The sequence below is a fragment of the Panthera leo genome, chromosome C1 (assembly GCF_018350215.1).
Source record: "Panthera leo isolate Ple1 chromosome C1, P.leo_Ple1_pat1.1, whole genome shotgun sequence".
In the NCBI taxonomy this organism is placed as follows: Eukaryota; Metazoa; Chordata; class Mammalia; order Carnivora; family Felidae; genus Panthera; species Panthera leo.
Genome location: NC_056686.1, coordinates 41,012,564 through 41,024,983, shown reverse-complemented (window position 1 = coordinate 41,024,983; position 12,420 = coordinate 41,012,564). Strand labels below are relative to the sequence as shown.

At 38.9% G+C, this 12,420-nt stretch overlaps 1 protein-coding gene across 2 annotated transcripts in view; it reads left to right on the top strand.

The window, feature by feature from the left end:
- The first annotated feature begins 229 nt into the window (after window positions 1-229).
- Window positions 230-12,420, top strand: part of EPS15 (epidermal growth factor receptor pathway substrate 15) — a 155,583-nt gene continuing 143,392 nt past the window's right edge. Inside the window, exon 1 of one of the 2 annotated variants that reach the window (XM_042951218.1) lies at window positions 230-396. In XM_042951218.1, coding sequence (XP_042807152.1) covers window positions 364-396 — 33 coding nt within the window. In that variant the 5' untranslated portion in view covers window positions 230-363. The remainder of the gene's footprint in view (window positions 397-12,420) is intronic. The other variant, XM_042951217.1, reaches the window with a different exon arrangement.

The following is a 12,420-nucleotide window of genomic DNA, read 5'->3' as shown; positions in this document are numbered from 1 at the left end:
CAGAAGCTTAGGGTAGGTAGGTGGCCTGCCTAAAGCCTACACAGCCCGTCCGCCTTACTTTTATATCCGCACCGGGTTTTCTCAGGCGGCCCCGGTGGGTGGGGGTGGGGTGAGGTGGGGTTGTGTAAGGCTCCGGTCCGGCAGCTCAAATTCCGGCGCCAGGATTTGGGCGCTGCCACGCCGGCGCCGGGCGGGCGGGGCCAGGCGGGGCGGGGCGGGCAAGAGGAGGGAAGTTGTCGAAGTTAGGGGAGACGCCCGCCCGCCTGCCCGGGCCTCGCCTCTGACCGCTCCCTCCGCCTCCTCCCCGCCCCGAGCCCCAGTCTACCCGTCCTTCCTTCCCCTCCTGTGCATGATGGAAACACCATGGCTGCGGCGGCCCAGTTCTCCTTGACACAGGTAACGCCGCCCGCCCGTCCGGCTCGGTCGGCCGGTGTCCCCAACCCGGCCCCCTCCCCCACCGTCCTGTGGTTCACCGACCCGGGCAGTTTCTCTCGCCCCGGGCGGGGTGGCCGATGGTGAGAGCGAGAGCGTGTGTATATGTGCGAGTGTGAGACACTGTGACTGAGGGAGGGCGCCATCCCGAGCCCGCAGCTCCGCGGCTGCAGCCTTGACCCCGCCCCACACTACCCCCCCACCCCAGCGCCGGGTCCCGCCGCCCCTACGTCCCACAGCTGAGTGGACCGTGCCCCCTACCCTGCTCAGCTGACGTCTGGCCCCTCTCACTCCACGCAGCTTTCACCCAGCCAGGAAGTTTCCTTCTTCCAGGCCAGACGCACTCCAGGTGAGCTCCTGTTGAGCTCGCGCGGATCAGCCTCACCCCCTGGTCAGCCCTTGCCCCGCACGAGGTTGGTCTCTGGGCCATGCAGAGCGCTTCCCGTAGTTAATACTCACCTTCCAGACCTAGACGCCCAGGGCCCTCTCTAAGCCAGTCTTTCCTCTCGAAACTGGCCTTTTCCCACTGGAGTCCAGTGAAAGCCCTCCCTTCCCCAGCAGTTTCTGATAGTCAGCCTCTCTTCCAAGTCTGTCTTATTCTCAACTGCTTACCCTGCTAGCCTCTTCCTAAGTTCAGCCTCTTCCTCTCCTGATCAGGTTTCCTTCTGGGTCAGACCCCCCCAGTTCCGTCTCTTCCTGCTTCTACTCTTACCCGGTGGGCTTCACTTAATCGCTGCCCACACGGATAACAGGGAAACATCCTTTTACAGGTGTGATGGTTCCACCAGTCTTGGTGCTGGGAACGACTATAGAGATCACTCGTTATGGGCGAACCTGTTCTCGGGGTCTTTCCTCTTGTCTTTCTGTTGTAGAGTCCAGTCCTTGTGCTTCCCAGAAAACCTTGTGCTTCAACATCATTCACTCTGGGAAGCCTTGTTCCTCCTTGTCTGTAAAGAAAGCCAATTGTAATCTTTTCATGATGTTCAGGATGATGAGGAGGTGACATGCACCTGTCAGTCTCTTCCTGCTCCTCTGACCAAAACTCACCCTCAACCTCAAATTCTCAGTTTGTTCTCCCCAAAGCTGGGGAGTGACCATGTACTCCCCATAGAGGCCCACCACAGCCTTTCTTCCTGCCTTATATCTCCCTGCCACCTTGTAGTCTCCTTGGCCTAGATTTGTGAGTGCTTATACATTTGGGCCTTGGAGTTTTCTGTGTTGGAGCGGAAGGCTTTGGAGTGTTTCATTTAGCACTCTGGGATAGAGAAACTGAGTGAAAAAAATGTTTTCTTTCTCTGGAGTCACCTATAAACATGTACCTCAGGTAAAATAACTAACTTCAGTTTGCAGGATTTCTCAGTTTCCTAAGTGAAGTCTGTTTGTTTCCCAGTTTTCTTGGTGTTGCTTATCGTATTTTGACAAGCAGATGACAGAGGAGAATCCTTGGAATGTGGCAGTTTAGTTTTGGCGGTGAATCCCTTTGGAAGGATCATCCTGAAACTCAAATAAGAGTAGTGGCAACATTGACTTTTGGGTGTTCACTTCTTATGAGTCTAGTTAGTGACTTGCATTATATAAGATCCTGTTGGCAGGCTCCTGCTCTCTGGTTGTGTTGGCCAATTCAGGCAGTTTTCCCCTCTTGAAGTTTTTTTCTCTCGAAGTCTTCTATAGATTTGTTTCTTAGTTGTGTGCATACTTTATACTCTCCCTGGGTAATACTGTGTTTTTAGTTTCTGTTTACTATCATTCATCTTTGGAAATTTTCTTCAGGCTCTGTCAGTTTTATAGACAGTTAAATAATTTAAATATGTTCTTGTGGTTATGTATTTAAATATTAACATGTACACATGGTAAATACTGAATCAGTATTATCCTTCAGTGTCTCACATATGAGAGAATGTACGTTGATGGTTCCTTTATACTGATAATTCAAATTAAATCAATTTAGAATATTTTGATTTTAAGACATTAAGAAGCAATAAGATACATGTAAAGGGACATGAAAAAGAACCTAAGTGTTGGGGCGCCTGGGTGGCGCAGTCGGTTAAGCGTCCGACTTCAGCCAGGTCACGATCTTGCGGTCCGTGAGTTCGAGCCCCGCGTCAGGCTCTGGGCTGATGGCTCGGAGCCTGGAGCCTGTTTCCGATTCTGTGTCTCCCTCTCTCTCTGCTCCTCCCCCGTTCATGCTGTCTCTCTCTGTCCCAAAAATAAATAAAAAACGTTGAAAAAAAAATTTAAAAAAAAAAAAAAAAGAACCTAAGTGTTAATATACCCTAATGTGCCTCCTTGTTATTTTAAAACTTTTCTAATTTGTATATTTTCAATTTAATTTTTTAACTACTTGAAGCAAATAAACTAAGATAATCAGCCTGGTTTCACATTCATTATTGATCTATTTGTGTTATACTCACTGCCTCCCCCCTCACTCCCCACCCCCCCACCCCCCCAACACACACACTTAGACATAGGCATACTCAAGAGAGAAATCCTCCAGGGCAGGGACATCTTTTAATTCATCTCTCTTCCTCAGTGCCCATCTGGAAGAAAGTGATTAAAAACTGTCTTATGAATGACTGCAAATTTTAAAGGGCTCTGTGACAGTTAAAAGATTAGACAGGTGCTTGGGTTGGTTTCTGCCCCTGGTCGTGAGATAATAATGGTTTTGGAGTAGGTTCTTTCATTCAACAAATATTTGTTAAGTACCTATTATGTGCTAGGCACTATGCTGGGATTGTCTTGTTTATAATATTTTGCCTTTATCAGTTAAGCAAAACTGGCAGTTTGGGGGGGAAAATGTGAAAAATATTTTAATTTATTCCTTCCTTCCTCTTTCCCTGCCTGACAACCAACTTGCCAACTCCCCAGCCACCAAAATAAATCATCTAAATTATCATATTCTAGCTCCTAGAGAGGATAGAATACTAGAGTAGTGAAATGTTAGTTCCAGTCTCGGATATGCCAAAAGCTAACTCTGTGGCATTGAGTTAGGTCTCCAGGGCCTCGATTTTCTTAATTTTAATAGTCATTCAACAAAAAGTTGTTGAACATTCACTATGTGCTAGGAATTATTCTAGGTACTGCGGCTATACTAAGGAACAAAATACATAACAATTCCTGGAGACAAAACATGGAACTTATATTCTAGTAGGGGAGTTTGAATTAGCTGATTTAAGGACCTTTCCCACTAACATTCTTTTTTATAGATAATATTCTATGATTTATAGCTCTAGTGGGACTTTCCCAGGGTACTTTAGTGTTATATAGCCTTAGTGTTTTCTAATTTCAGTTGTCTTCACTAGGCATTCTATTTTATTCTAATCAGTAAGAAGTGAAACTTGAGTGAGAGAGATCTTGTGATTTTTTTGCTTTGTGGTGATAGATTACAAAAAAGATATTAATACTTTCTCTCCTTAAGCTTTTCCAATTGCCCATTTCTTCCTCAAGCCTGTATCCTTAATAATACTCTCAGTCTTTCTTACTATATGTAAGGAATACTTACTATATATACAAGGGTGTTACTATATGCAAGGGGTTTTACTTCATTTAACACTCAGTTTTACAAATGAGGGAAGTAATTTACATGAGCCTAGTATGTGGTGGATCTGAGATTTGAACCAAAGATTTCAAAAGCTATTTTATTCTACTTCTCTGCGTACTAAATGCTTGGCATATCCAATGCTCCCTTGTATTTTTGATGCTTTTTTTCAGTAAATGTCCTATTGTCCTAATTAGATAGTAAACTTCTTGAGGCTGGAAGCCATGTCTTTTGCCTCTGAATCGCCAATGTCTTGGTATGTTGACAGTACAATTGTGGGTACACAAGTGGTGTTCTTGATGATGATAAATTTTTATTTTATTGAAATATGACATGATATGAGTATATTAAATGATCTTCCTGCAGTTCAGCTTTATGCTGAAGTTTTCTTGTTTAATTTAGCAAGAATTCTTTTTTAATAATAAAAAAACCCTTAGGTGGCTCCTACCTGGCTACGTTAGTAGAGCATGTGACTCTTAATCTTGGGGTTGTGAGTTCGAGACCCATGTTGGGAGTGGAGGTTACTTAAAAAAAAAAATAGAATCTTTAAAAACATTTTTGGATGTAATGAATTATATTGGGGCACCTGGGTGGCTCAGTAAGGTAAGCATCAGACTCTTGATTTTGGCTCAGGTCATGATCTCACGATTTATGAGATCAATCCCTGTGTTGGGCTCCTGCTATGCTTGGGATTTTTTCTCTTCCTCTCTCTCTGCCCCTCCCCTGTGTGCTCTCTCTCTCTCAAATAAATAAATAAACATTTTAAAAAATGTTAAGAGGCCCTTAGAATGGGACTTAATTGAAAAAATCTTAGTAAATGGTCTAAAACAATAAATGCTCTAAGAATACTTTTCTTTTTAATGCTTTTTTTTTTTAATTGCCAGAGTGATAATAACTGCTTTATAGAAACTGGTAGTTGGAGGAGAAATCTCTCAGAATTTCAGTTTGTGGTGTTTGTTTTCAATTTCATTAAAGAAAAAAATACATGATGTATATTAATGTGCCATCTTAGTGGTTTAACAGTTATGACAGTAAATATCAGGACAGAGCATAAAAATTACAACATGTTCTCAGAAGCAGAAAGAGTATTTATTTAACATGACATATTATTTGAGTTCCTACTATGGGAAGGGCACAATAATGATATTTTTCTTCTGTTCCTGAAATTATAGTCCAGTATACTCAGGAAATCCATACTTCCTTGAGTGATATTCAGCCGTTCTCAAAAATGGCTTGGAATGTCCAGCATTTGGGAGGAGTTGTCATAGTTAAAATTAATTAGGAACAGTTGGGTTGGCCCAATACAGAGTCTCCCAGGAGTAACCTAAGAGTGTTATTTCTTTGTTTTCACTCTATTTGCAGACAGAACAATAATGGGCTAAAATAGTAGAAAAAGATTGAGCATCTTTATTTAGTAACAAATCATAGTTCTAATCTCCTTTCTCACTAGTAGTCTGATTTAAGGACTTAATCTAAGGTGTTATACTTGCTTTCAAGGAATTAAACACAGTTACACACTTCTTTGTTTTGTGAGTTTTGCACTTAATATTGGAACTTTGGAAACCAGAAGCAGGAAAATGAGTTGAGTGAGAGGCAGAATGAGAGAAAGAGAAATATCTGGTTACCTGGAGAGTTGGTAGAAATAAATGAAAAGTTAATCCAAGCAGAGTTCATTAGGCAAACCCATACACTGGAATTGCATCTTAAAGTGGTTAAAGTCTTATCAACAAGATAAAATATTATGTCTTCATTAAAAATTATTTTTATTAGGAGCTTGTAATAATTTGAAGAATGTTGTCATTTGAATGCTGTGTTACAAAGTGGAGACATTTTATTTAGAAAAATGATCTAACCCAGTTAAGCATGCATAGAAAAAAGACTGGAAGAAAAAGAAAGGACCAAGATTTTATAAGAGCATGGTTATAGTTTTTTTATTTACCTTCTTTTCAACAGTGTGTATTTCTTCTGGAGTCTGCTGATTTAGCGTTTCTGTATGATAACTTTTTTTGACTATTTACTGTTAAATTGAAATGAATGTATATAAAGTGAAAATCTGTGTTCTAAGATTACACTCACATTTCATCTTAAACATTCCCATCTTTACATTTAGAGAGATTGGTCAGAAGAATGAATAATAGAAACTATTGTTATAATTGGCTTGGAGAATTGTCAGAGGACTAATTTATAATTTTGTGTGCTGCTTTATAATTTACAAAGAATTTTATGCTCTCTTATTTGATTTTCCCAATAACCAATAAGCTGGGCTATTACTGTCATTTCAAGTTGGAGAATACTAAGGCTCAGAATTTGTGACTTAAGTTTTACAGTCAGTAAATAAAAGCATAAGCCCATGTTAAAAAAAAATTCAAACAATACCCATAAAAGTCTCCTTCCTGTTCTGGGCCCTCAGTCTCCTTCCCTGAGGCAGTCATTCTTGCCACTTTGTTTTGTGTATTTCCAGCAATAATCTGTGATGTATGTGTAAGTATGCATAATTTTTCTTTTTAGTAAGCTGCATATTGTTTCACAGCTTATTATTTATTTATTTATTATTATTTTAGCTTAGTCTAGGAGATTGTTCTATACTAGCACATATAGTTCTCCCTCATTATTTTAAAAACTTTAGGATCGGGGCACCTGGGTGGCTCAGTCGGTTAAGCGTCCAACTTTGGCTAATGTCATGATCTTGCAGTTTGTGGGTTCGAGCTCCGCGTCTGGCTCTGTGCTGACAGCTCAGAGCCTGGAGCTTGCTTCGGATTCTGTGTCTCCCTGTCTTTCTGCCCCTCCCCTGCTTGCACTGTCTCTCTCTCTCTCTCGAAAATAAACAAACATTAAAAATAAATAAATAAGTAAATAAATAAATAAAACTTTAGGATCTTGCCTTATATAAATATACTGTAATTAGCCACCTAATGGTGGATATATATGTTGTTTCCAATTGTTTTCTATATTATTGAAGTGCTGGAATGAATATTCTTTTGCACACCTTAGTGAACAGGTATATGTACATTAGTTTTTGGTGGGTATAATTGTTGGGCCAAAGGATATTTGGATAGATATTACTAATTTGCATTCAGAAAGGTTGTACCAGCAGCAGTCTGAATGTGCCTTTTCCTGTATAGCTTCATAAGTATAGTATTTTAGCAAACTTTTATTCATTGTCAACCTGATATAGAAAAATGATGTTAAAATTAACCTTATACGTTGTACTTTCCTTTTACATAAATGTGAACTTTTAAATACTTTGTACAAGAGTAAGGTAGAAGTAAGATATAAGAAACTTAACTTTGTGATATAAGTAATGCTTTCATAAACTGAAAGTGCATTTAAAAATTGAAGGTTGGAGCTCATTTAAAAACTTGTTTTTTATATGGTACAGGTATACAAAGAAAAGTAAGCCTTACTTCCTCCCCTGTTAGATTGAGGATTTTGTAAGGGGAAGTTAATGGTACCAGGAGTCTCTCATCTGGAATAATCAAGACGCTTATGTCTGATTATGTTTCAGTAAAAATAAAAATTTGGCCAAGAACAGTGGGGCAAGGCCATACTTTTTTGGGGGAAAGCTTCTATATTACAATATTTTAGATATTTTAGATCATGGTTTTTCAACCTTGGCACTGTTGACATTTTGGGCCAGGTAATTCTTTGGTGTGGGGAGCTGTTCTTTGCATTGTGGGATGTTTTGCAGCATCCATACCCATGAGATGCTAATAGTACTCTTTCCATTTGGGACAATCAAAAATATCTCCAGATATTGCCAGATGTCTTTTGGGGAACAAAATTGCCCCTAGTTGAGCATCACTAGTTTGTTTGTTTGTTTGTTTATTTATTTATTTATTTATTTATTTATTTTTAATATATGAAATTTATTGTCAAATTGGTTTCCATACAACACCCAGTGCTCATCCCAAAAGGTGCCCTCCTCAATACCAATCACCCACCCTCCCCTCCCTCCCACCCCCCATCAACCCTCAGTTTGTTCTCAGTTTTTAACAGTCTCTTATGCTTTGGCTCTCTCCCACTCTAACCTCTTTTTTTTTTTTCCTTCCCCTCCCCCATGGGTTTCTGTTAAGTTTCTCAGGATCCATATAAGAGTGAAACCATATGGTATCTGTCTTTCTCTGTATGGCTTATTTCACTTAGCATCACACTCTCCAGTTCCATCCACGTTGCTACAAAAGGCCATATTTCATTCTTTCTCATTGCCACGTAGTATTCCATTGGAGCATCACTAGTTTAAATATATACTTTTTAACCTTAGTGATCCAGTAAGGCATAAAGGAGATATAGAGATATATGCCTTCTTGGGATAGGAATGGGGGAGTAGTTTATCTTCATGTTTTTATTCCCTAGCCTGCCATGAGCCATGAATGGCTAATTGTGCATAGATTTTGAACTTAAAAAATTTACATGGTAAGAAATTGGAAATTGTGAATTTAATTTTATGTGCGATTTCTCTGCCTTCCTTAGTGTGATCTTTAGTTGTGGAACAATTCTATCTAGTGGGCTAAATAGTAATGCAAAGATACTGAAAGGAAAATAATCTTATAATAGTATTGAGAAGGAAGAGGACTAATTGTTCTTAAACTCCTAATAAGCATTATGTACTTTTAGGTGATTTCTACATTTCACTTGATCTTCATAGTCTTTATAAAATAGGAATTAATCTTCTGTATTACTTAGGGTTGTGTTGTAAGTGGTGGATATGAGATTTAAGCCCGGGCATATCTGTTCTCAAACATATTTGCTATACTGTTTCCTGTAAACACTCATTGACAATAAGTCAGACAACTTTATGAAAATGAACATTCACATGATACTATATTCCTCTATTGTTATATAAAAGGAACAAATTATTCAGAGTGTGGTATGTGTACGTGTGTGTGACAGAAAGAGGGAGAGAGAGAAGAGGTCAATATTGGGATAATAATAATAATTAATACTGAGCACTTATGTGTCAGGCACTGTTTTTAATAATCTTTACAACCTGATGAACTTTTCAGTAATCCTTACCACCTGATAACTGGATCATCCTTGTTATCTTTGTTTCACAAAAAGGAAATTTAAGCACAGAGGTGAAGTAATTTGTTCAAGGTCAAGCTGATGCTAAGTAGTGGAGCAAGAATTGTAACCCAAGTAGTGTAAACAATTCATATAAATTGAGCAAGTGTGTTGTAATTTTGAGGACAGAATAATAGCTCTAACAGATGTAATTATGATACTAATGCTTGGTTAACTGAACATACGTTCTAGGCTGCAACATCTTTTTATGTGAAAATCAACTTATCATTGCATAGCCCACACCTCTAGAAAGTGATTATTGTACCAGATAGTAGAGGGTTTTTGTAGACTTGATAGAAGGTGGTGTTACATTTTGCAACCTAGGAATTTATTACTCACGAAAACCTAAGCCTGTCTGGGTTTGTGTACATTATGCCAATATTTATTTTTAAGCTAGTATTCTCTTGGACATGTTAGTTTGGACTTGGAGTTCCTTCAGTATTTTATCGCTAAAGATGACTCCATGTTATCAGAAAAAAATTCCCTAAGAAACTATTTTATTAAATAAAACCTAGAACCACTAGACTTAAGGGTATCTGGCACTCCAAATGTGAACATTGTTGAGAGCTAGGGTGAAATAATGGGAGGTATTGGGCTTTACAGTGAGAATGTCTGAGGTTTACATCCTTTATTTGATTGTGTAGCAAGTTTCTTAGCTTCTGTTTTTTTTGTTTGTTTTTTTAAGCCTATAAAATGGGGGATAAACAACTTGCAGGATTTGTTGTGAAGATTATGTGCAATAATGGATATAAATGTCCACGATCAGTTTAAATGGTAGCAGCTAATAATAATAATAATTATAATAATAACTACTACCAGCACTAGCCAAATATTTATAATCAGTGGGTTTTAGTTATTTATAGGGCTGTTAATTTTTATGAAATGTTGTACTTAGAATTTTCATAGATCATTGATACCAAGGATTATTGGTAACTTCATTTTATCTTGTATTCTGTAGGTACAGACAGCATAGGTATTTATCATTAGGCATATATGAAAAATGTGAAACTTCTGTGCACCAAAGATGCTTCTGTTATTGCTGGTTGGTCTCTTATTTCAGAAGACATTTACTGAATGCCTCCTCTATGTCATCACTGTGTTAGGCCTTAGACATACAAAGAAAATAAGGCCTAGACTCATGCATATACTAAAGTACTTTTTAGTCTTTTAGGGAGATAAACACTGACTTTCTGGGATGTTAAGTACCTTGAAAAAGGATGATAGAACTAAGGTCCTGGAGTGCTGTGGAGTCTCCTGTGATTATGATGGAACTTTTTGTGGTAATTTAGTTTTTAAATTGATTGATACTATAGATGACATTTCAGGTTGTACTTAAAGGACAACATAAAACCATAGGAACATTTGACTTAAGTCAAATTTTATTTTGGTGCATAGGGTCCACATTGGGGGATGTAACATCCATTTTCTTATGATTTATTCTCTGCTTTTTTTTTCTTTGTAATAAAGCCAGATTTTTTAACTTCGAGCATAGGACATTAGGGAGGGATTTCAAGGAATAGGCTTCAAAGAATATGTGACCTACTGTAAAATAGTATATAGAATATTCAGAGTATCAAGATTTCTATCCCAGGGATACTGACAGAAGTTTTATACAGTGGGAAGAACACTGGACTTAGTACAAGACAAATATGGATTTGAATTCTCCCTCTGCCACTGTACTCTCTGTGGGTGCCCATGGCAAGTTACCTAAACTCTCAGAACTTCCTTATGGATGATGTATATACATTGTTGAAATATAGGAGACATTCAGTAAATAGAAGTGCTGTTGTTGGGGCACCTGGGTGGCTCAGTTGGGTAAGCATCCGGCTCTTGATTTGGCTCAGGTCATGATCTCATGAACTCATGATCTCATGGTTCGTGAGATCAGGCTGCACATCGGACTCTGCGCTGACATTGTGGAGCCTGCTTGGGAATCCCTCCCTCTCTCTCTGCGCTTGCCTTGCTTGTGCTTTCTCTCTGTTTCTCAAAAATAACTTAAAACTTAAAAAAAAATAGAAGTGTTGTTCTTATTTGCAGAACTCGTGTAAATATTGTTTTAGATATTTTCATGTCCAAAATTCTTCACTCATTGAAGAAAACTGGGACATGCAGAATAATAGTTAGGAAAAGCATGGATCACCATCTACCCCATTCTTTAAAAGTTTTAGTTTTTTTCCTTTTTTTTCCTTTTTTTTTAATTTTAGAGAGAGAGTGAGCAAGGGAGAGGAGCAGAAGGAGAGAGAGAGAGAGAGAGAGAGAGAGAGAGAGAGAGAATTTTAAGCAGGCTCCATGCTCAGCACAGAGCCTGATGCAGGGCTTGATCCCATGACCTTGTGTTCATGACATGAGTTGAAATCGAGTTGGTCGCTCAACTGACTGAGCCACCCAGGCGACTCTTTACATTTTTTTAAAAAATGTTTATTTATCTTAGAGAGAGACAATGAGAGCAAGTGGGTGGGAGGGGCAGAGGGAGGTGGACAGAGGATCCAAAGTAGGCTCTGTGCTGACCACAGCGAGCCCGGTGTGAGCTAGAACTCACAAGCTGTGACATCATGACCTGAGTCGAAGTCAGGCACCCCTCTTTACATGTTTTTTAATGTTTGTTTGTTTGTTTGTTTTGAGAGAGACAGAGACAGAATGCAAGTGGGTTAGGGACAGAGAGAGAGGGAGACACAGAATCTGAAACAGGCTCCAGGTTCTGAGCTGTCAGCACAGAGCCCGATGTAGGGCTCAAACTCATGAGCTGTGAGATCATGACCTGAGCCTAAGTAGGCCGCTCAACTGACTGAGCCACCCAGGCGCCCCATCTTTACATGTTTTTTAAAATGTAGTTATAACCTGGCTCTCTCCACACACACACACACACACACACACACACACACACACACACGCACAATTTTGTAATGTTTTCCTTAACATTATAGGTGTTTTTCTATGTGATCGTCATAGCATCTTTTTAATGTCTTTAGACTGTATTCATTAATTGGATGTTTTATAGTTTACTTAAGCCCTCACGAATAATAGCAATTGATATATAAATCATAATTAATGCTGTTGCAAATAACCTTTCATATACCATTTGCTGAATTCTTTTTCGTAGAGTTATAGATGGTATTTACCACATAATTAAATTATTTTTCTATATATACCTTTGGGTTTTTTTTTTTTTTTTATACCTTTGGGTTTTGAAGTTAAACTTGAGTAATTTTTGTTTGGTGTATGTTTATAAGATCTTGAATCGCAAAGCGGAAAGCAGTATTTTACTCAGATAGGAACAATAATCTTAAAAATACTATTGTGAAGGAATTAAGTTGAATATATTTAATTTGGCTGCAAACTACATTTATAGTTTGTGAAGTTCACTTAGCATAGGAAATTGGCATTAAAAATTG